This window comes from Symphalangus syndactylus, chromosome 7 (assembly GCF_028878055.3).
Source record: "Symphalangus syndactylus isolate Jambi chromosome 7, NHGRI_mSymSyn1-v2.1_pri, whole genome shotgun sequence".
Taxonomy (NCBI): domain Eukaryota; kingdom Metazoa; phylum Chordata; class Mammalia; order Primates; family Hylobatidae; genus Symphalangus; species Symphalangus syndactylus.
Window position 1 is genome coordinate 67,040,723 of NC_072429.2, and position 25,568 is coordinate 67,066,290.

Consider the following 25,568-nt stretch of genomic DNA (forward strand, 5'->3'; position numbering starts at 1 on the left):
GCACATTATCACTGGCCATCAGAGAAATGCAAATGAAAACCACAATGAGATACCATCTCACCCCAGTTAGAATGGCCATCATTAAAAAGTCAGGAAACAGCAGATGCTGGAGAGGATGTGGAGAAATAGGACACTTTTACACTGTTTGTAGGACTGTAAACTAGTTCAACCATTGTGGAAGTCAGTGTGGTGATTCCTCTGGGATCTAAAACTAGAAATACCATTTTACCCAGTAATCCCATTTCTGGGTATATACCCAAAGGATTATAAGTCATGCTGCTATAAAGACACATGCACATGTATGTTTATTGTGGCACTATTCGCAATAGCAAAGACTTGGAACCAACCCAAATGTCCAACAATGATAGACTGGATTAAGAAAATGTGGCACATATACACCATGGAATACTATGCAGCCATAAAAATGATGAGTTCATGTCCTTTGCAGGGACATGGATGAAGCTGGGAACCATCATTCTCAGCAAACTATCACAAGGACAAAAAACCAAACACTGCTTGTTCTCACTCATAGGTGGGAATTGAACAATGAGAACACATGGACACAGGAAGGGGAACATCACACACCGGGGACTGTGTTGTGGGGTGGGGGGAGGGGGGAGGGATAGCATCAGGAGATATACCTAATGTTAAATGATGAGTTAATTGGGGCATCACACCAACATGGCACACGTATACATATGTAACTAACATGCACATTGTGCACATGTACCCTAAAACTTAAAGTATAATAAAAAAAAAAAGAAATGAAGGTGGGAATTGAACAATGAGAACACATGGACACAGGAAGGTTAACATCACACACCAGGGCTTGTTGTGGGGTGTGGGGAGGGGAGAGGGATAGCATTAGGAGATATACCTAATGTTAAATAATGAGGTAATGGGTGCAGCACACCAACATGGCACATGTATACATATGTAACTAACCTGCACGTTGTGCACATGTACCCTAAACTTAAAGTATAATAAAAAAAAGAAATGAAATAATAGACATTACAACTGATACCACAAAAACCAGAAGGATTGTTAAAGAGTAATATGGACAATTATGTGCCAACAAACTGAGTAATCTAGAAAAAATAGATAACCTTCTAGAAATAGGTGGCATACCAACAATCAATTATGAAGAAACAAAAAATACAGACAGACATAGAACTAGTAAGGAAATTGAATCATTAATAAATTCCTCACAAAAAACGAAGAGCCCATGACCAGATGGTTTTACTGTAGAACTTTACCAAGCATTTAAAGAGGAATTAGCACTGATCCTTCTCATACTCTTTCAAAAAAATTTGATGAGGGGAAAGCAGTTTCCAACTTGAGGTGAGCATTACCCAGATACTGAAACCAAACAAAGATACTACAAAAAATAAAACTACAAACCAATATTCCTGATGAATATTAATGCAAAAGTCCTCAAAAAGATACTAAAAAACTGAATTCAACTACAAATTTAAAAGATTATACACCATGATTAAGTGTGACTTATTCTTGAAATGCAAGGATGGTTCAACATGAAAAAAATCTATCCATGTAATTAACACACCGCAATAACAGAAAGGCAGAAAAAAAAATCCCACATAGTCACCTCAGTTGATTTGCCAAATTCAGCATTTTCACAATTTAAAACATAATACATTTTACAAACTAAGAATAGAAGGAAATTACCTCAACATAATAAAGGTCATTCATATATAAAAAGCCCATAGCTAACATACTGAATGGTGGAAAACTGAAAGCTTTCCCTCTAAGTTTAAGAATAAGGCAAGGATGCCTACTCTCAATTCTTCTATTCAACATACAACCAAAAGTTCTAGCAAGAAGCAATTAGGCAAGACTAAGAAATAAAAGTCACCCAAATTCAAACGAAGAAGTAAAATTATCTTTGTTTGCAAATATGAGCTTATATGTAGAATACTTTAAAGTTTAAACACACACAAAAATATTAGATCTAATAAACAAGTTTAAGGAAGTTGCAGAATAGACAACATAAAAATTCAGTTGTTTCTATCCATTAACAATAAAAAAAGAAAACAATTTTATTGATAATAGCATCAAAAAGAATAATTAGGAATAATCTAACCCAAAAAGTTAAAAGTCTTTACACTGAAAACTACAAAATATCATTGAGAAATTAAAGATGAAACAAATACATGGAAAGACATCCCATGCTGATACATTGGAAGAATTAATATTGTTAAAATGTCCATGCTAAGCAATGCAATCTATAGGTTCATTGCAATCCCTATCAAAATCTCAATTATTTTGCAGAAATAGAAAAACTATACTAAAATTCATATGAAACCTCAACAAATTCTGAATAGTCAAAAATTCTTGAGAAAGAAAAACAGAGCTGGGGCTTTACACTTTCTGAACTCAAGATATATTACAAAGCTGCAATAATCAAAACAATGTGGTACTGGCATTAATGCAGACACGCAGAACAATGGAACAGAGTAATCCCAAAGTTAACCCTCTATATGTGATGAAATTACTTTAAACAAACATGTTAAGGTTATACAATAGGGAAAGAATAGCCTTCTCTTCAATTAATTATATTGGGAAAATTGGATATCCTCATGCAAAAGAATGTTGGGCACTTACCTTATACTATGTATAAAAATGGACTCAAAACAAATTAAATACCTAAACATTAGATTTCAGCTGTAAAAAATCCCAGCAGAAAACTTAGAGAAAAATCTTTATGACGTTGGATTTGGCAATTATTTTCTGAATATGACACCAAAAACACAGGCATTAGAAGCAAAAATAGACTTGACTACAGAAGAATTAAAAATTTTGTAAAATAAATAAAATGATCAACAGAGTGAAATAGCAACCTTTGAAATGGGAGAAAAAATTTTCAAAGCATATGTCTGGTAATACGTTAATAGCCAGAGTTATCTGAAGAATTCTTACAACTCAACAACAGCAAAACAAATAACCAGATTTAAAACTGGATAGTAGACTTGAATAGACATGTCTTCAAAGAAAATATGCAAATGGCCAATAAATATGTGAAAAGACTCTTAACATTACTGATTATCAGGGAAATTCAAATCAAAACCACAGTGAGTTATCATCTGATGACCATTAGAATGGCCACTATCAAAACCAAAAAAAAAAAGCAAAAAAAAAAAAAAAAAAAAACAGAAAATAAGTGCTGGTGAGGATATGCAGGAATTGGAAGCTTTGCCTCTGTTACTTAAGAGCATAAAATGATGCAGCTACTATGGAAAACAGTATGGTCATTCTTCAAAAAATTAAAAATAGAATTAACATATGATCCAGAAATCCCACTTCTGAGTATATATCCAAAATAACTGAAAGCAGAGTTGTGAATATTTGTACACTCATGTTCATTGCAGCATTATTCACAATAACAAAGATGTGGAACCAACCTAAATGCTCACTGTTTGAGGGTTGAATAAAGAAAATGTGGTATATGCTCTCACACCAGTTAGAACGGCGATCATTAAAAAGTCAGGAAACAACAGGTGCTGGAGAGGATGTGGACAAATAGGAACACTTTTACACTGTTGGTGGGACTGCAAACTAGTTCAACCATTGTGGAATTTAGTGTGGCGATTCCTCAGGGATCTAGAACTAGAAATACCATTTGACCCAGCCATCCCATTACTGGGTATATACCCAAAGGACTATAAATCATGCTGCTATAAAGACACATGCACACGTATGTTTATTGCGGCACTATTCACAATAGCACAGACTTGGAACCAACCCAAATGTCCAACAATGATAGGCTGGATTAAGAAAATGTGGCACATATACACCATGGAATACTATGCAGCCATAAAAAAGGATGAGTTCATGTCCTTTGTAGGGACATGGATGAAACTGGAAAACATCATTCTCAGTAAACTATTGCAAGGACAAAAAACCAAACACCGCATGTTCTCACTCATAGGTGGGAATTGAACAATGAGAACTCATGGACACAGGAAGGGGAACATCACACTCCGGGGACTGTTGTGGGTTGGGGGGAGGGGGGAGGGACAGCATTAGGAGATATACCTAATGCTAAATGACGAGTTAATGGGTGCAGCAAACCAACACGGCACATGGATACATATGTAACAAACCTGCACATTGTGCACATGTACCCTAAAACCTAAAGTATAATAATAAAAAAAAAGAAAATGTGGTATATGCATACAAAAGAATGTTATTCAATCTTAAATAGGAATGAAATTTTGTCATGTTCTACAACACAGATTAGTCTTAAGGACATTATGATAAACGAAATAAGCTAATCAGCAAAAGAAAATACTGGACTATTCCAAGTGCATAAAGTGTCTAAAGTAGTCAAATTCTTATAAACATAAAATACAGTGGTGTTTGCCAGGGGGTGAGTCTGGGGAAAATAGGGAATTGTTTAAGGGGTATAGAATTTCCATTTTGTAATATCAAAAGTTTCTGGTGATATGTTACACAATAATGTACATAGACTTAAGACTACTCTTCTGAACACTTAAAATGGTAAAGATGGTAAATTTTATGTTATGTGTTATTTACCACAGTAAATAATATACTCACTTTGGAAATAAATTTCACAATTTATTTATTTTAATTAATTTATTTATTTATTTTTGAGATGGGGTCTCACTCTGTCACCCAGGCTGGAGTACAGTGGCACGATCTCAGCTCACTGCATCCTCAGCCTACCAGGCTCAAGCCATCCTCCCACCTCAGCCTCCTAAGTAGCTGGAACCACAGGCGCATGCCACCATGCCTGGCTATTTTGGGTTTTTTTTTTTTTTGTATTTTTGGTACAGATGGTATTTTGCCACATTGTTCAAGTTGGTCTTGAACTCCTGAGCTTAGGTGATCTGCCAGCCTCAGCCTCTCAAAATGCTGGAATTACATGCAAGGGCCACTGCACCCCCCCAAATTTGGCAATTTATTAACAAGATAATTATACATCTATCTAGTCACTCAGTAATTCAATTCTTAGGTACTTATTGTAGTAAAATAAAATTACAAAACTGCCAAAAGCCTTATACAGGAAGCTTCCAGCGATGGGATTGCTGGGTCAAATGGTATATACCTAAAACATATAAATCATTCTACTATAAAGACACATGCATGTGTATGTTCATTGCCGCACTATTCACAATAGTAAAGACATGGAATCAACCTAAATGCCTATCAGTGATAGACTGGATAACAAAAATTTTGTACATATACACCATGGAATACTATGTCACCATAAAAAAGAACGAGACCATGTCCACTGCAGGGACATGGATGGATGGAGCTGGAGGCCGTTATCCTTAGCAAACTAACACAGGAACAGAAAACCAAATACTTCACATTCTCACTTGCAAGTGAGAGCTATATGATGAGAACACATAGACAAACAGAGGGGAACCACACACATTGTGGCCTTTCAGTGGGATGTAGGGTGGGAGGAGGGACAGGATCAGGATAAATAACTAATGGATACTAATTTTAATAACTGGTTTGTGTACAACGATCCCCCATGACACAAGTTTACCTATGTAACAACCCTGCACTTGTACCCCTGAACTTAAAATAAAAGTTAAATAAAAGAACATTTCCAGCAGCTTTACTTATTATAGCAAAATACTGGGAACAGTGCTGGTATCTTCAACAGAAATATGCATTAATAAATGTAGTACATTCATACAATGGAATAATAAACAGCAATATAAACAGCAAAATAAACAGTAATATAAATGAACAAACTAAGAAATATGTGAATCTAAGAAATAAGTGAATCTGAAGGAAATTATTCATAATGAAAGAAGCCAGAATAAAAAATATAGTATAATTCCATTCTGTAAAGTTCTAGAAGAGGCAAAATAATGTATGAAGAAGAGAGTGTAAGTGAGTAGTCATTTCTGGGCTGTTATTTACTGGGAACAGTTTTATGATTGTAAGAAGTGGATTAAGCAAATGTGTGCCTTTTCAGAACTGATCGGACTGTGCAAGATCTTTGCATTTTATTGCATACAAATTATGTCTCAGTGAAAAATGTATTATTCTTCAATTTTTCAGCAAAAGTATTAGATAATATACATTTCATTTTAGAAAATGGAACAGGAAAATAAAATTGACAAATAACTTTTTAAGTAGTTCTATGTAAATTAGTACATTCCCTCAAAGGCAAACACTTTTTTTCATCTCTCCCATCAGAATAACTTAAGCACACATTCTTGTTTAGTATTAATTTTTAGTTAGAGAAAATACATTCACCAAATATTCTGATGAAATTTAATAGACATGCATAATGCATACATGCTATTTGATATGCTTATTTTTAAAACAAATAATACTTCTCCAATTGTAGGTTAGAAAAAACTGTAATGTGGTGAATCTATTCTTCAAGAAAAATAACATCTGTTCCCTTTTCATAAGGGTTAGTAGAATACTTTGTAATATAAAAATGTTTACAGTCAGGCAAAAATCTCAACTTTAAGAAGAAATCACCAATTATTGTCAAAATAATAATTATGTAACTATAATGATGTGAGCACTTTTATCTATTCCTTATAAATGCTTACATGCACAATCTTCATTCAATGGGAGTTTGAGGAAAGCAGGTGCTCTTTTTAAAAATGAAACTGTTAGAGTCACTTCTTCTCCAGCATTCCTCAGAACCTGAACCTGAAAAAAAGAATAAAAAGAATACAATTGTCATTACATTTATCATTTTGTTTGATGGCAAAGCCTTGAAATTATTGGTTGTTTCTTCCACCTTCCATTTTTCCCTAGTGGTCAGAAACATTTTATAAAAGATAGAGGGAGCTAATTATTTATCACTGCAGTAAGAGCCATCAGTGTTCATCCTCTTGTCACATTCTGTGATCACCTGTTTATACACAACATGAATCTTCCATTCATACTTACTGAGGTCTTCCTGAGTTTATGGTCTATATTAGGCAATATGAGGAATCAAGAATTCCACAGAAAGGCAGATAGAATGTTCAGGTCACTGTATTTATTGGTAAATTATTAATAATTGTTGAGCACCTACTTTGCACCAATAAATTGGATAAGCTTTGTAGCATATGTTATGTAACATAAAATAGGCTAAGATATAAGAGAAAATGATTCTAAAAGCATAAAAATCTGATTCTGCCAATATTGACCCGAGTACTAATTCAGATTAAATCAAATTGATCCAAATCACTATAATCCTCTTGCAAAAAATAAATAGGCATTACATCGTCTACTTAATATTTTCTTTTCTTTTCCCTGCAAACCTGTTATTATCAATAGCATCAGTTGTATTTTATTTATTTATTTATTTATTTATTTATTTATTTATTTTTTTAGTAGAGACAGGGTTTCACCGTGTTAGCCAGGATGGTCTCGATCTCCTGACCTCGTGATCCACCCGCCTCGGCCTCCCAAAGTGCTGGGATTACAGGCATGAACCACCATCAGTTGTAATATAATGTTGAAGTCTGTTATTATCAACAACTCTCAACATTTTTTAAAATATAGAATTAGTAAGTCTAGTTCTTCCAGTTAAAATAATTTCAATTTCTCCAAAAATCATATCCAAAAATATAAGCCATGTAAAAATTTTAAAATTTAAAAAAAATTAAAAGAACAAGAAGCTGAAGAGTTATTTATAGCAAACACACCTGAAAAAGATATTAATATGTTTATAATTTTAAACTATCATGTAAAATAAGGAGAGAAGAATAATTAGCGAAAAAAAGTTAATAAACAGGAAAATATATCTTGTTAAATACATAGAAAAATTGTTCAACCACAAATCATTAAAGAATTGGCCACTTAAAACCAATTTAGAATGACTTCTGGCCCTGACAAGATGGCACATACGGCTGGGCATGGTGGCTCATGCTTGTAATCCCAGCACTTCGGGAGACCGAAGCAGGTGGATCATCTGAGGTCTGGAGTTCCAGACCAGCCTAGCCAAAATGGTGAAACCCCGTCTCTACTAAAAATACAAAAAAAAGAAAAAAAAAAAAATTAGCCGTTCTTCGTGGCAGGCATCTGTAATCCCAGCTACTTGGGAGGCTGAGGCAAGAGAATCATTTGAACCGGGGAGGCGGAGGTTGCAGCGAGCCGAGATCGCACCTCTGCACTCCAGCCTGGGCAGCAAGAGTGAAACTCCGTGAAAAAAAAAAAAAGGCACAGGCTTATCTCTCTCTGCTCCTCCCCAAGAAGTACAACTGTAAACATTGAAGAAAATACAAAAGACAACCAGATAAGAACTCTGAAAGACAGAAGGAGAAGGAAAATCTGATTAGGGGTCTCAGGCCAGCACTGGACAGCACAGAGGCCGAATACCCTACCTGCTCCACCAGAGGAACACCAAACAGGCCAGGCACTTTCTCAGCCCCATCATTAAAACAGAAAGCACGCTAGATAGGCTCATACTTCCTCTGGATGGTAAAGGAGCCCCACTAATAACAGGCAAGGCCAAAAACATCAGTGAGTGGTGACAACCGGAAGCCAGCAGAAGTGCTAGCCTCCCCTCCCTGGGCCTGAGAATACTCTGCCCCACTCAGAGGCACTGTGTAACCAGGATCATTGGCAGGGGTACCTCCTCATACGTGCCGAGTGAGGGAGGCCAATTTGTCAAGGTCCTAGACTATCCTCCCCTGCCTAGAGACACCATCCTGCTGGAGAGTACCAGCAAAGATAGACCTGCTCCAAGGTCCCCATTATCCTACCTCCTCTACAGCAGGGAGGAACGCTCCATAACCAGCACTGACCGGGGAAAGCTTTTTCCATCCCTTCAAACAATCCCAGCAGGGAACAGTGGGTGCCCAGTGACACGAGATAAATCAGTCAGAACAAAGTAGCACCAAACGGCTCTAAAACATATATCATAAATGGAACCATGGACCACAAACCCGTGAGCTAAATAGTAAATTTCTGCTTAAAAAAAGAAATCTCGAGTAAGAGGCAGAATCACTTAATATAATAAACAAAATGACCAGGATATAGTAAAAATTATATGTCATATTGAGAACCAGAAAAATCACAATTTTAAAGGGAAGAAATAATCTACTAATACCCATGAGATAAATCACATATTGGAACTCTCTGACAAGGATTTTGAAGCAATCAACAAAAATGTTGCCATAAGAAATTACAAGTTTTTTTGATTCAAGTGAAAAATTATAAAATCTCAGCAAAAAAAGTTATGTTATAATATCCAAATAGATATTATACAAATATTTTTTTCATAAATTTTAAAAACACTTGGGAATAGTTCAATAACAAAGTATGAATGAGAGAGAGTAGAATTAACAAAGATGAAGACAGAATAATAGAATTCACCCTATCTGAACAATAGAGTATATAGACCAAAAAAAAAAAAATAAAGTAACCCGAAGGATAGTCACAAAATGTATAAAATGCATATCATATGAGTCACAGAGGAGAGGAGAAAGAAGAGAGACTGAAAGAGTATTTAAACATATAATGTCTGGAAATTTCTCCAATTGGATGACAGACATGAGCCCACAGATTTAAGAAGCTTAACAAACCTCAAAAGGATCCTGCCAAATAAATCTACACTAAGACACATCATAATTAAAATTTTGCAAACTAAAGATAAAAAAGAACAAACTTTTAAAACTTTCAAAAGGAGCCAGATAAAGGACTTATGTAAACATTATTAAATATTTTAACAAAGCAAACAATACAACATGATCAATGCAAATCAGATAATACAAAATGATCAAATGGAGTTTAATCCAGGAATACAAGGTTGGTTTAACATTAGAAAATCAATTGGTGTAATTAACCACATAAAAACTTAAGTTGAAATATCAAAAAACATTTGGCAATATTCAAAATTCATATCTGTTGAACACTTTAAGCAAAGTAATGGTAGAACGGAACTTCCTCAAACTGGCATAGGGAAGCTATAAAAAAAAACCTACAGGTAATATCATTACTAAATGGTAAAAGACTAAAGGCCTTAATGACCTAAGTTTAGAAAAAATAAAAGAGTGTCCACACTGTCTACTTTTAGTCAACATTTCCATAAAGGTACTAGGTAGAGCAATATAGAGAAAAAAATTAGGTATCTATATTTGAAAAGAAGGAATAAAAGTGTCTATCTGCAGATGACATGATGGCTTACAAAAAGTGCACTAGAATCTACCAAAAAAAAAAAAAAAGCTCCTGGAAAAATCATAACTAATTTTTTTAGCAGAGTTTCAGGAAATAAGATAAATATAAAATAATTATATTTCTTTATAAACAATCAGAATTTCTAATTTTAAAAAATTATAAAATCTCCAAAACCATGAAATATTTATGTATCAATCTAACAAAAGTAGTAAAAGCTCTGTATACAAAACATTGCTGTGAGTAATTTTTAAACATTTAAATATATGTGTCACAAGACTCAGTATTTATCAACCCTAATTGACAAATGGGTATACCAGCAGACTTTTATATAAAAATTGACAAACTATTATTAAAATTCATGTGGAAATTTAAAAAATCCAGGATAACCAAACCACCTTTGGAAAATAAAAGCAAAGCTGTTAAACCAACATCCTTTGATTTTAAGAGCTATAAAGAAACTATAATCATCAAGACATTGTGTTATCAAAAAGATAAAGTAAAATAAAAGAATAATATATGATGTAATATAATTCATATAATATAATAATAATATAATATAATATATGTCCAGAAATAAATACAAACAAAAATAAACAACTATTTTTCAGCAATGTTGCAATGGAGTAGAGAAAGTAAAATCTTTTTAACAGATTGTGCTGGGACTATTTCAAATCCTCATTAGAAAAGAAAAGGAGCTTTGATCTATACCTTACACGACATACTAATACTAACTCAGAGTGAATCAATTACCTGCTTATAAAACTTCTAGAAGTAAACTTTGGAGAAAACCGTTGTGGCATTAAGGCAGGATTTATTTTTGTAATTATTAATCCAAAAGTACATCCCATAAAAACACAAATTGTTAAGTTGGGAGTAATCGAAATTGAACCATTCTTTTCTATGCAGTATGCCTTTAAGAGAGTCATAAACTTTGACAAAGTATTTGTAAATCTTTTTCTGATAAATAATATATACTTGGAATATATTTTAGAACACTCAAAACTCAATAATAATACAAATGACCAAATAAAACATGAGAAAAAATCTTAGGCAGGTATATTCTCGAACTTATGTTGATGGCAAATCAGTGCATGAAAATATGCTTAACATAATAGCAATTAGGGAAATGTAAATTAAAACTATAATGAGATACCACTATAAATCTTCTGAAATGTCCAAATTATGTATGCCTCAGATAGTAAGTGTATGTAAGGTTTTGGAGGAACTGGAATGCTCAGAGACTAAGAATAAAAATTGAAAATCTCACAATGATTTTGGAAAATAATTTAGCAATTTCATAAAATTGAAATATGCCATACTACGTGATCCAGTAAATTAATTTTTAGAAATTTATCCAAGAGAAATGAAAGTAAATGTCCTTACAAATACTTTTCATGAATATTCGTGGCAGCTGTATTTTTAAGCAGAAAATTTAGAAAACTCAAATGTCCATCAAAAGGTAAATGGGTAAACAAACTGAGATATATCCTTATAATGGAATGTGACTCCACATAACAAGAAAAAAAAGGAATGAGCGATGGGCACATGATACCACGTGAATAAATATAAAATAATTATATTTAGTGAAAGAAGCCAGAAAACATACTATGTATTAAATGATTACATTTACATAAAATTGTAGAAAATGTAAACAAATGTATAGTGCCACAAAGCAGATTAGTGATTGTTCAGGGAATGGGGAGAAGAGAAGAGGCAGAAGGACAGATTATACAGTGGCAAGATTAAACTTTTAGGGTAAATGAGTATTTTATTACCTTGATTGTGTTGGTGGGTATTCTATGTCATGGATTGCTGGACACAGTACTGTGAAGATAACAATTCTGCCCTATTTTTCTATAGATTTAGGACAATCTCAGTGAAATTTCCAGTGTTTTTTCTTTTACTTTTTTTTGGCTTAGAATGAATTTATGAACTTGGCTTATGTATTTGTATCGACGTTATATTATAACCTCTAAATATTGATATAATCAATATTATGTGACTATTGGGAATTTCTGATAAATTAAAATATATGGGGCAGTGGAAAAAATAGCTAAGTACTCATATTCTATATTAAGTGTACAATAGATAATATCTAGGATTAAACAAAAAGAAATAATGGTATGAAAATCAATTTTGAATAAGTATATAAATATAGGAATATGTAAATATGTAAATGTGGGTGTAGATATGGGAAAAATATGACATGTATAGGTTAAATATGGTTGCCTATGAAATAGGCAATGGGCAGTTGCTTTACTTTTAAAGCTTTATATTTGTGCTTCAATCTTAAAGTTTTTTTCAAGTATAAGTGAAAAATATAAGAACATTAAACAATAATAAAATTTCACCCTAAAGAGATAATGAATTTTTAAAATATAAGGTCACTTATGAGTATCTGTGTAATCATAATTTTAAGTCTTTGACAAATACACATTTCTTAATTAATGCAGGATTATTAATCTTTTCAGGGAATAGGATTCAGATAGTGTGTTTTTTTTTTCAGTTTTTCTTCTTTGCTTTAAATGTGTATTATATCAGCCTGATACTGTCAGTTTGGAAAATATAGGTTCTATATCTTGAATAATGATGAACAAATTATTCCTGCCAAATAAGAAATAACCAATAAATCCAGTTGTCCTTTTTACTTTCATTCACATTTTATAAATCAAATAAAATGTTGTGAATTTTAATCAGATAAAGTATTAGCACAGTTATTCTCTCAAACTGCTATAGGTGAGTACCCAAGCAACAGGGTTGATAAATGGTGACAATCAATAAGAATAGAAAGGAGAAATTATATTCAAATAGATATTTATGGATTTAATCTAATATTAAAACCACTACAAATCTAACGACTCAGTTCATGAACTGAAAGCTCTTAAGTTCCATTCATCTATTAAGAAGAAAAGTTCATACAACATTTTTTGGTTCTTCGCCCTTTCTGGTTTCCCCTTGGAGGCCATTCTAACTTCTATGAGATTCTAAGGAGGAATTTAGCTACCTGCCGCTGCTCTGCAATATAAAGCCAAGGATGCCCATAGCTGAGCTTGCTTTTAATTGATAAAAAGAGGGCACTGCTGCTTTGTCTAGGCATATTTTAAGCACACATCAGGAAACACGCACACACCTCCCTTCACAGACAGCAAGGGCAGGAAGATTAACTTGTGAGGATCATAGTTACTGGCCTCACATGATGTCAGGAAACCAAGTAAGATTTTGATCTTAAGAGAGTCAGATTGATGTATTTCTGCCTGCTAGTAACAATGATGGAAAACAGTCACTTAGATATTGGACTCATCCCACTTGTCATAAGTAAATTATTTCCTTATTCTGGATCCTATCTGAAAAGGATCTTAAACATGACTTTGAGGGTTGATTTTGAAACAGGTCACTTTACAGATAAAATAACTAGGCTAATCTAGAAACTATAACACAATTTACTGTTCACTCCAAAATACTGACTATATGTGGAAACCAAATAAATGAATCTTTTTTTATGCACTCATTTATGAACTGAAGGAAAAATAAGAACTTGGCTTTTTACAGGTATTACTGGGTGACAACTTTGGTTGAAACTGTAATGTAAAGGCTTTCATGTGGGGTTAGGGAGTCCTCCTGCCACTGTGTATCTACTAGCACATTCAGGCTTACAGAGGAGTCTTCTGGTGGCAGGGTGAGGGAGCATACTGCCCTTCTGTGGTTTCCTGCAGGTATATACATTCACAACTGCAGACTGCTCACAGAGTCATGGCAGTTGCTAGCCATGGGCAGCAGATAAGACCTTCTTAAGAGAGAAGCATTCGAGCAAGAAATGAGTCTGTAATATTCGCAAGAGCTGTTACAGTTGGATTGGAAAGTAAATCAAGTGTAGCAGCAGAAATCACCCAGCTGGAAAGTAGGGTATAGAGCTGCATCTAAGAAAACCTTATCACATAACTTTTGGAAGTAGTGGCTTAATGAACAATGTGAAGTCAAATATAATTGGGAACGTGGAGGAAACAACTCAAAAAAAAAAGAATTTGACATGATTGAGACGCATCAGCTCTCATCTTGGTTGCTGCAACCACAGGATACAGGACAGAGCTGGAAAAGCTAGAAATACATCACATTAGGGTTGGGGAGTCAGATTATCGTCAACATAATAGCTCAAGGAAGGTAGTGTGATGTTCCTGAGGAGGCATTTTATGCATTCATTCGTTTTATTATTTTTTTCTGCATTTTAATTTTTAAAAATACTTCATAAATATATAGAAATGACATAGGAATATTTCAATAGGCATTTCTAGTCTAAATTTTATGTCGTTGAAAATGAAAAGTCCCAACAAGAAGGTCCATCTGGTTATATGATGAAAGAAAGAACTATGAATAATTTAAATTTCAGAATTCCTAAAATTTCACAATTCCTAAAATTTCAGCCTAAAATAGTGTATAATTATGCAATAATGTTTGATTTTGATAATTATTTATTACAATTAAGAATGCAGTTTCAGCTCTCAGCTCTAATAAAAATAAATGTTAGTGAAACTAATCATAATACAATAATAATAAATCACTGAATTTCAATATAGAAAAGAGCCACCTATTTTAGTTAGAAAAGAATATTGAAACATTTGATAAAATTGTACTTATTTAAGGTAATGACTTAATATTTAAGGCTATGAGTGAAAATAATTCATTGTTTTCAAAGACTCAATTAAAACAAGATTCTATGTAATAAAAGTGTATAAAGAGACATATCATTCTGAGTTAAACTAATTGAAGTAAATACATTATTAGCTAGTTCACGTGGCTATGGAAACACTATTTCAGCATTTGTTGTAATTCCAAGATGATTTCCTCAATGATTCTAGCAACATTTTCTTTTTTCTTTTAATTGTTATGTGGCCAACTGAGTAGCTCAAGACCCATTAAGCAAGTTAATTTAAATTTTACAATTGATAAAAGTTCTACTTTGAAAAAGCATCAGGAACAGAGTGATAAAACTGAGTAGTATAACTAAAATAAATGAGACAATTATTAATATAAATATATATGCCAATACTGTATTTTGAATACAGTATTAGCATATGGAATTCAGCAAGTGAGAAATGAAATTTTGCTATGAGCAAGTGGTCTTTATTTCAAAAGAGAAATCCTGAATAAATATCCATGAATTATTATGAATATAATTAATTTCCTCAACAAGTTGTATGTGTGTGTGTACATATATATGTGTGTATATATGTATGTATGTGTGTGTGTGTGTGTGTGTGTATGTGTGTATGTATTTACATATTTCTCCCTTCAATTAAAGATTCTGAGAGGATGTTTGGTCAAATTGAGCAGCAATTCCTAATGAAAACTCTAAGAAAAGTAGGAATAGAAAAAAAAATTCCCTGGCATGTCCCCCACAACCCTCCAACTTAGGGCTCTCTTAAATATTTCTAAAAGAAATTTCAATTTTTTTATTTACCTGTATTTGCTGGAACTCATAAAATATTGTTGAAAAATAATGGAGATAATGGTCGTCCTTATTTGGTACCTGACTGTAGTTGACATGGTTTTATTATTTTTGTTTTTTTTTAGCAATTACCAGCTGTCTTTATTTATATAAAGTATACTAAATACTCTCAATATATACAAGTAAAAATATTATATATAAATAGAAAATTTCCATATACAAAATCTTTTCTAAAAATTATACACGTATATACAGCGTTGACCTTAGAAGCTGTATCTTAAATCTTAAACTCTGTATAATTTGTACAGTAGATTTATAAAAACATAGTTACTGGTCAACCGTTTAATCAACACCACTCAAGTCAAAGTGCTAAATGATAAAGCGTATTAGGAAGGTGCCCAAAATACAGAAATTCTCTGCATTTAAAACACTAATTGAAGGTTTGCCAATTGTTTTGAATTTCCAAATGTACTCCTTAAAAGAAAATGGAAAAAGAACCTAAATACAGTATCACAAACATTAGAAAAGTCCCAGAAAAGTCTGCACAATTTCCATCTTAGTTTCTTACACGGTTTGAAGTCAGCCTCTCAAAAGCTCTTCAAAAGTACATTTAGGAATATGTAAGGCATTCATTCATTTGTTTTTGGTTGGATGATCTGGTTCTTCCTCTGTACAGAATATATCATCTAATGGATTGTATGCATAGAAGGTGACAGAATTTTAAAAATTACAACAAAATTGGAATTGGTTGTACCATCATGCTCCAAAATCCCCGTTTGTATTTCTGTGTATGCTACTATCCTAAGAGTTCTGTTTTCTGCATGTGGCTAGCCAATTTTCCCAACACCATTTATTAAATAGGGAATCCTTTCCCCATTGCTTGTTTTTGTCAGATTTGTCAAAGATCAGATGGCTGTAGATGTGTGGTGTTACTTCTGAGGCCTCTGTTCTGTTCCATTGGTCTATATATCTGTTTGGTACCAGTATGCAGAAAACTGAAACTGAATCCCTTCCTTATGCCTTATACAAAAATTAACTGAAGATGGATTAGAGACTTAAACATAAGACATAAAACCATAAAAATTCTAGAAGAAAACCTAGGCAATACCATTCAGGACATAGGCATGGGCAAAGACTTCATGACTAAAACACCAAAAGCAATGGCAACAAAAGCCAAAATTGGCAAATACGTCTCATTAAACTGAAGAGCTTCTGCACAGCCAAAGAAACTATCATCAGCGTGAACAGGCAACCTACAGAATGGGAGAAATTTTTTGCAATCCGTCTGACAAAGGACTAATATCCAGAATCTACAAAGAACTTACACAAATTTACAAGAAAAAAACAACCCCATCAAAAAGTGGAGAAAGAACAAGAACAGACAGTTCTTAAAAGAAGGCATTTATGTGGCCAAAAAACATATGAAGAAAAGCTCATCATCACTGGTCATTAGAGAAATGCAAATTGAAATCACAGTGAGTTACCATCTCACACCAGTTAGAATGGCAATCACTAAAAAATTCAGGAAACAACAGATGCTGGAGAGGATGTGGAGAAGTGGGAACGCTTGCCTTTACACTGTTGGTGGGAAGGTAAATTAGTTCAACCATTGTGGAAGACAGTGTGGCGATTCCTCAAGGATCTAGAACTAGAAATACCATTTAACCCACCAATCTCATTACTGGGTATATACCCAAAGGATTATAAATTATTCTACATAAAGACATATGCACACATATGTTTATTGTGGCACTGTTTACAACAGCAAAGACTTGGAACCAATCCAAATGCCCATCAATGATAGACTGGATAAAGAAAATGTGCACATATACACCATAGAATACTTATGCAGCCATAAAAAAGGATGAGTTCATGTCCTTTGCAGGGGCATGGATGAAGCTGGACACCATCATTCTCAGCAAAGTAACAGAGGAAGAGAATATGAAACACCGCATGTTTTCACTCATAAGTGGGGGTTGAACAATGAGAACACATGGACATAGGAAGGGGAATATCACACACTGGGGCCTGCAGGGGGTAGGGGGGGCTAGGGGAGGAATAGCATTAGGAGAAATACCTAATGTAGATGATGGGTTGATGGGTGCAGCAAACCACCATGGCACAAGTACACAAGTATATCTATGTAACAAACCTGCACTTTCCACACATGCACCCCAGAACTTAAAGTAAAATAAATAAATAAAAAAATAAGTAAATAAATAAATAAATAAATAAATAATTAAGTTCTGGATCACAGCACAGCATTTGCAGCATGGGAAGCTCCAGCAGCGCTGGGTGCCCCTCTAAGCTCAGCCCGCGTCCTTCCGGCAGGGTCGCCCTTGCCTGCTGGGCGCGTACCCTGATGCGTATGGGAGCTAAGGGGCTGCCGACACCGCCAGCTCCACGATGGTCAGGAAGGACATTGCTGTTGTCCCGCGGCTGGCTCACTTGCTGGGGCTTTCTGTCGTCTTGTGTAGTCTTCGGATGGAATCACTGCTTGAACATTGGAACGGTGGTTTCCCCTTTATCCATATCCATCAAAAACGCATTTGTGTTTGTCTTGGCTGTTTTCCTTCCCGTACATGATGCTTTCCAATAATAAAGTGTATAACTTAAGTACTTGTTGCAAACTCCCAGAGGCCTAGGAATATGTCATTCTTTCTAAGGTATGTCATTCTGATACTGGCACGTTGTTTTGTCCCGACTGATTCAAAACACTGAATTGTTGGCTGTCCGAGGTGTGTCTCCAGGTCACATGTAAACTCTGGTGAGCTTCGGATCAGAGGTTCCCGGCAGAACCCGTGGTGGCTGCATCCCCAGCGGGGCAGGAAGGGCCCTGGGCCAAGGACGTCTGTGTCACGTCCTTGCTGTCCCATCTTTGAGGTCGCTCCCTGTGTCCGGGATTTCCAAGCATGGCTTTTCCAGTCTCCTGATGCAGAGCTTGTCTGAGCAGTGTAGACATGATTGATAGGCTTGGGTTTCAGCTCCAAAATTGTCTTGAAATTCATTGATTATACATTATATGCTACCACTCTATCTGCAATGCCAGAAGCACTAGCCGCCTTGAGGAGGACCTGGCAGAGCAGGAGCATCTGAGCTAAGGTAGTCTCAGGACGTGGGACCCAGGCCCAGGCTGGAGTCGCCAGGTCCACAAGCAAGGTCGAGGTCAAGTGGATAGAGGCTGAGGAAGTCCCGCTGCAGGCACCTCGGGTCAGCTGAGGGAGCCATTGCCTGCCTACTCCCGGGGCTGGGCTGCCCGGGGATGCTGCCCCTGCAGTTCCTCCAATGTGGATTTTTAGTTTTAACCTTTAGGACAATTTTTGTTGCTTTCAAAAATTGACTTCACAAGCATTCCTATACACCAATAATAGACAAACAGGGAGCCAAATTATGAGTGAACTCCCATTCACAATTGCACAAAGAAAATAAAATGCCTACGAATACAACTTACAAGGGAGGTGAAGGACCTCTTCAAGGAAAACTACAAACCACTGCTTAAGGAAATAAGAGAGGACACAAATGGAAAAACATTCCATGCACATGGATAGGAAGAATCAATATCGTGAAAATGGCCATACTGCCCAAAGTAATTTATGGATTCAATGCTATTCCCATCAAGCTACCACTGACTCTCTTCACAGAATTAGAAAAAACTACATTCAATTTCACATGGAACCAAAAAAGAGCTCATATAGCCAAGATGATCCTGAGCAAAAAGAATAAAGCTGGAGGCATCATGTTACTTGATTTCGAACTATACTACAAGGCTACAGTAACCAAAACAGCATGGTACTAGTACCAAAACAGATAAATAGACAAATGGAACAGAACAGAGACCTCAGAAATAATGCCACACATCTACAACCATCTGATAATTGACAAACTTGACAAAAACAATCAAATGGGGAAAGGATTCCCTATTTAATAAATAGTGTTGGGAAAACTGGCTAGCCACATGCAGGAAACTGAAACCGGACTCCTTCCTTATACCTTATACATAAATTAACTCAGGATGGATTAAAGTCTTAAATGTAAGACCTAAAACCATGAAAACCCTAGAAGAAAACCTAGGCAATACCAGTCAGGACATAGGCATGGGCAAAGGCTTCATGACTAAAACACCAAAAGCAATGGCAACAAAATCCAAAAGTGACAAATTGGGTTGAACTAAAGAGCTTCTCCACAGCCAAAGAAACTATCATCAGCATGAACAGGCAACCTACAGAATGGGAGAAAATTTTTGCAATCTATCCATCTGGCAAAGGGCTAGTATCCTGAATCTGCAAAGAGCTTAAACAAATTTACATGAAAAAACAAACAACTCCATCAAAAAGTGGGCAAAGGATATGAACAGACACTTCTCAAAAGAAGACATTTATGCAGCCAACAAACATGAAAAAAAGCTCAACATCACTGGTCATTAGAGAAATGCAAATCAAAACCACAATGAGATACCATCTCATGCCAGTTAGAATGGCGATCATTAAAAGGTCAGGAAACAGAAGATTCTGGAGAGGATTTGGAGAAATGGGAACACTTTCACACTGTTGGTGGGAGTGTAAATTACTCCAACCATTGTGGAAGACAGTGTGGCGATTCCTCAAGGATCTAGAACCAGAAATATCATTTGACCCAGCAATCCCATTACTGGGTATATAAGCAAAGGATTATTAATCATTCTATTATAAAGACACATGCACACATATGTTTATTGCAGCACTGTTCACAATAGCGAAGACAGAGCCAACCCAAATGTCCATCAATGATAGACTGGATAAAGAAAATGTGGCACATATATACCATGGAATACTATGCAGTCATAAAAAAAGGTTGAGTCCATGTAACATGGAACAGAAAAGCAAACACCATATGTTCTCACTCATAAATGAGAGTTGAACAGTGAGAACACAGGGACACTGGGAGGGGAACATCACACACTGGGGCCTGTTGTGGGGTGAGGGGCTATGGGAGGGATAGCATTAGAAGAAATACCTAATGTAGATGATGGGTTGATGGGTGCAGCAAACCACCATGGCACGTGTATACCTATGTAACAAACCTGCACGTGCCGCACATTTATCCCAGAACTTAAAGTATAATAAAAAAAGACTTTGTTACATTTATTTATTAATGACTATTTAGTGAATACTTTTTATGGGCCAACTGTCATGCTGGAATCTTGGAACCCATCTGTCAATAACATGGCTTGCTGTCATCATGGTCATTGCCTAGTGCTCATTTTCAAGGGGCAGGAGCAGATGACAGAAGACAGACATTAGGTGAGCACGAAGTAAACAATATGCAAGCCCAGAAAGGGAGACATTGAGAGGTGCTCATAGGCAAGGAAAATGGCAGGCAGAGCAGACAAGCAGGAACAGCTGTGTGGAGAGTTATTTTAAATAGATCAGTGAAGGTAGGACCCATTGATAGGATTTCCAATCAAAGGATAGAAGGAGGTAAGCATATGTGCCATACAGATACTTAGGTAAAGGGCATGCTAGACTCTTTGGAAACATTGAAAAACTGAGTGACTTGCTCAAACGTAGCACCTAATATATTGCAGACTGACAAATAAAACTACATGTAAACATGAGTTCTCCATTTTTTCCACTGTGCCATTTTCTTAAAATAGTCAGTGGCAAATCTTGAAGAATTTCTTAAAAAAACCTATTTCACTCTCATAGCAATTTCAGGATGATCATCATCTATCAACTTCTTCATGCGTCTTTATCTATAGAGCCCAGCTGCACAGCACCACTTCACAGCCCTAGTTCTGAGAAGGAAGACTCTATCTAGATACAGAAAACAAGATAGAATGGACTAAGTAGCTTCTTTCCACATTGATAAGACTCCATTTGTTTAAGTTACTTACTTGTGTATATTTTCTTTTGAGATCCAGAAGCAGAGTTTAAATTAACTCAGCAAACATATATCAAATATCTATCACATTCAAAACACCATATGAAGTAACACAGAATAAGCAATGAAGAAATGAAGTTGATAAAGCCCTTTAGTTCTAGAGACATCTAAGCTGGTGGGAAGACAAATGTTTACAACCAATTAAAAGGAAAAAAAAAGGAATAAGAAAAGCTTTTAAAAGTAAATAGCATTATGTAAAAAACCCAGGCCCAAATCTAGTCTGCATAAAAGGAGTCAAAGTGTTTTTTTAGACTCTGTGCTAATAATACTGACATCACTGAAATTTAGTACAGTTGTCTCATTGCTCAGTGTGATACAACAAACAAAGAAACCAACAAAACCTGGGCAACCCTGCACCCACAACCTGCTGGTCCCAGTAGTTTTTCCACAAGGTTCTACAGTGCCCTCTTGGTCATATCTCAGAGACTACCAGTGACTTCCTCAAATGAGCAAAGTTTCCATTATCAAATCAAATGTAATCACATGTTTAGTGAGGCCCCAAAATACTTAATTCAGACCCATGTTGAATGTCCCTCCACCTTCCTTCAATGACAGAGTATATTTATCAAATGCAATCATTGCACGTGAAATGAAGTGTACTCAGTTCAAATCCTGCAGATGGGAAGAAAAGACATATTTTACAAACTGAAAGGTTATAGCATATTTCTTTCCTTTTCTTTTCTTTTTCTTTTTTTTTTTTGAGATGGAGTCCCTCTCTTGTTGCCCAGGTTGGAGTGTGACAGTGTGATCTCGGCTCACTGCAACCTCCCCTTCCTGGGTTCAAGCGATTCTCCTGTCTCAGCCTCCCAAGTAGCTGGGATTGCAGGCATGCACCAACACATGCGGCTAATTTTGTATTTTTAGTAGAGACGGGGTTTCTTCCTGTTGGACAGGCTGGTCTCGAACTCCCGACCTCACATGATCCACCTGCCTCGGCCTCCCTAAGTGCTAGGATTCCAAGCATGAGCCACTGCGCCGGGCCCAGCATATTTCTTATACCGGCAGGATACTGAAGTGGAGAACACATCTATATCAAGAAAATCCAGGCTGGTCATGGAGGCTCACCCCTATAATCCCAGCGCTTTGGGAGGCCGAGACGGGTAGATCATCTGAGGTCACGAGTTTGAGACCAGCCTGACCAACATGGTGAAACCCCATCTCTAGTAAATACAAAAAATTAGCCAGGAATGGTGGCGCATGCCTGTAATCCCAGCTACTTGGGAGGCTGAGGCAGGAGAGTCGCTTGAATCCAGGAGGTGGAGGTTGCAGTGAGCTGAGATTATGCCATTGCTCTCCAGCCTGGGCAACAAGAGTAGAAACAAGAAAAAGAAGAAAGGAAGAAAGAAAGAAAAGAAAGAAAGAAAGAAACAGAAAGAAAGGAAGAGAGAGAGAGAAAAAGGAAAAGAAAAGAAAAGAGAAAAGAAAGAAAGAAAATCCAGAGTGTTTACTTAAAGCCTCATACATATATACATATTTGATATAACCACATTAGATGGAAATAACTTATACACATATTTACTCTAAATTCATAATAGTAAAACCATAGCTATATAAATGTTTAGCTTGAAACTATGTACCATATTTAAGTAGAATTTGTGAAGAAAAAGAAATAATTCATAGCACTTACCCTTATTTTAATAGAATTTTGTATAGGTTATTTCAAGCATAAAGAATTATCAAGATCTGAAAAACAAAGCTAACCCCTATCACACCCACATTAGATTTGCAGCTGCAGAATACAGTTGCTAAATATTTGTTTGTGCACATTATCACAAAATGTTTGCACAACATGGAACTAAGAAGTAAATATTGTAGAATTGCTTACACTGTTCCCTGCCGTATACTGTCATTTCAGTCCATTGCGTGAGTCATTTGAACATGCTATTCTGAATTTTAAATGCCATCCCCTTTGATATACACTGAGTACAGTATAAATACCCTGATACCATTAGCAGCATTGTTGGGGCCACCACGGAGTGAGCTGTGCTAGCACTTTCATGATGACTGAAGCCTGCATAGGGAGAAACACAGCTGTACCACCATGAGAAAACAGTGGTTTCTTTGAGAGTCCAGTAATTTTAAACACTTAAAAATAGATGTGTATATCCCAAATATAATGTACTAAATGAGTAGGGAGAAAACTGTCTGCCTTATATGTTGCTTAATACATGGAAAAAAAATACATAGATCCATTCTATCACTTCATGATTACTTTAAATTTCAGCCTTCGGAGAGGTCTGCTATGCACAAAAATGTCAGACATAGGATAACTGTAAAAACCCCTAAGATATTTATCAAATTGTACAAGATGCATGTACTTTATGAGACTGTTCAATATTTAATACATAGCTGGAAGTAATTTATGCCCCTATTTTACTTATATGAAAATTAGTGAGAATATCTAAAACTAACCCTTAAAATTATAATATTGTCACCTTTCTGTTTTATCTCAGACCTCTTTCTAGTCTACTATTCTACTTCAAGGCTTGCTTCTTTTCCAAGAGAGTCCCAAAGGGCATTCCCATCACCTGGTATCTGAATGATAAGAAAAATAAATAAATAAAACATCTTTGGGAAATTTCTTGTGTTCATGCTCTGAGCTTCAGGCTCAGATGTCAGCATCATACCAACTCTCCTCCAAACTAAATGCATCTTTATCTCAATGCAAAGAAACATCCAGGTAAGAAGTACACATATCAATGGCAATATATTAGGCATAGTTTGGTGCCAAAGTATTAGCCCTTCCATGTTTCATAATTGCATTTCTCAGAGGCCACTTGCCTAGAATCCTTGCATCTATGTGTCCTCGGCAATTGTGTAGAAACAGGGAATTCAAGCTCTGTGTCTCTACTCTCTAAATTAATTGAAGCAAATGATTGCTGATTTTATAATCTGTAAGCTATTTACTTCAGACCTAAGATTGAAATGAGTTATACTCTGTTAGGGATTTTAGAGGAATGAGTGCTCATTGGGAGTCTGCGAACTCACAATGAGAGTGTGAGAACTCACATGTAATACTTTCAAATGAGACAGTGTTACAAAAACTACTGAGGGTAATTCTCACAAACATTTCCTTTGCAAAGCAGATGGTAAGTAGGCGGGGATGGGGAAGCTGGGCTTCCTGCCCATGTGGAGGATTAGAAAGGAAGCCTCACATGGCTTTGAAGTCCCGTCATTCTCACCCTACCTGCCTCAGTTATATTTGGAGTCTAGGGTAGGATAACGGTTCATGTTTGTTAGTAAGAAGAGGAGGAAAAAGAGCAGCTTTTACTTTCATATCTACTATCACTGTGGTCTCCATAGCAACCTGGGGCAGCAGAGCCTCCAGACAGAGCTAGTCCACAACTACAACTTAGTAGGAGGAAAGAGGAGGCATGACAGACACATCTTGACAGATTGATTGGGGCAGCAATTTGTCAAATCACTGGACTGGGAAATGGCTACAGCTCTGCTGATTCTGTTCCTATGTTCACTTCATAAACTGGGGACTGAATAAATACGTCCACAACATGTTGCATGCAGGGCTGAAAATCCAGGACCAGAACTGTTTCCATTCACTGCTGGGATTGACCATCTCACTTCCATGACTCTGCAGAAATCACAAAACTGATTAGTAAAACAAAAACGTTACACCTTAAGGGAAGCCATTAAGAGCAATAAAGCATGTGTTCTTTTTGATATTAATTAGTGAAAGAGACGTAAAAGGATTTCATAGATATTTTTCACACCAATCATCAAAACATTCCTTGATGTAAGTAGAAGTACATAACTTTATTCCAATTATTGATGAGGAAAAGTATCTGAAATCAATATGATTTATTTCATGACATCTAGATAATAGGAATCCAAAGTGCAGTCCTCTTGTCCTTAAAATGCAATCTCAGTGTTTTCTTAACATAGAACAGTTAAGTTTTTAAATTTCATTTGCTGTGGTCATAATTATTTGCTACTCACTAAACATAAAATCTTCACATTCCTTGAATATACAGAGCACAATTATAGGGAGATAGTATAAAAATCCCCAAATAAAGCAAATGTTACACATTGTCCACTGTAGAATCTAATAATACTTTATATC

General features: G+C 35.6%; 1 protein-coding gene across 7 annotated transcripts in view; it reads right to left on the minus strand.

The window, feature by feature from the left end:
* Positions 1-25,568, minus strand: part of SNTG1 (syntrophin gamma 1) — an 870,442-nt gene that overhangs the window by 276,305 nt on the left and 568,569 nt on the right. For all 7 annotated transcript variants that reach the window (XM_055286457.2, XM_063643316.1, XM_063643313.1 and 4 more), the window contains one exon: positions 6,567-6,669. In XM_055286457.2, coding sequence (XP_055142432.1) covers positions 6,567-6,669 — 103 coding nt within the window. The remainder of the gene's footprint in view (positions 1-6,566; positions 6,670-25,568) is intronic.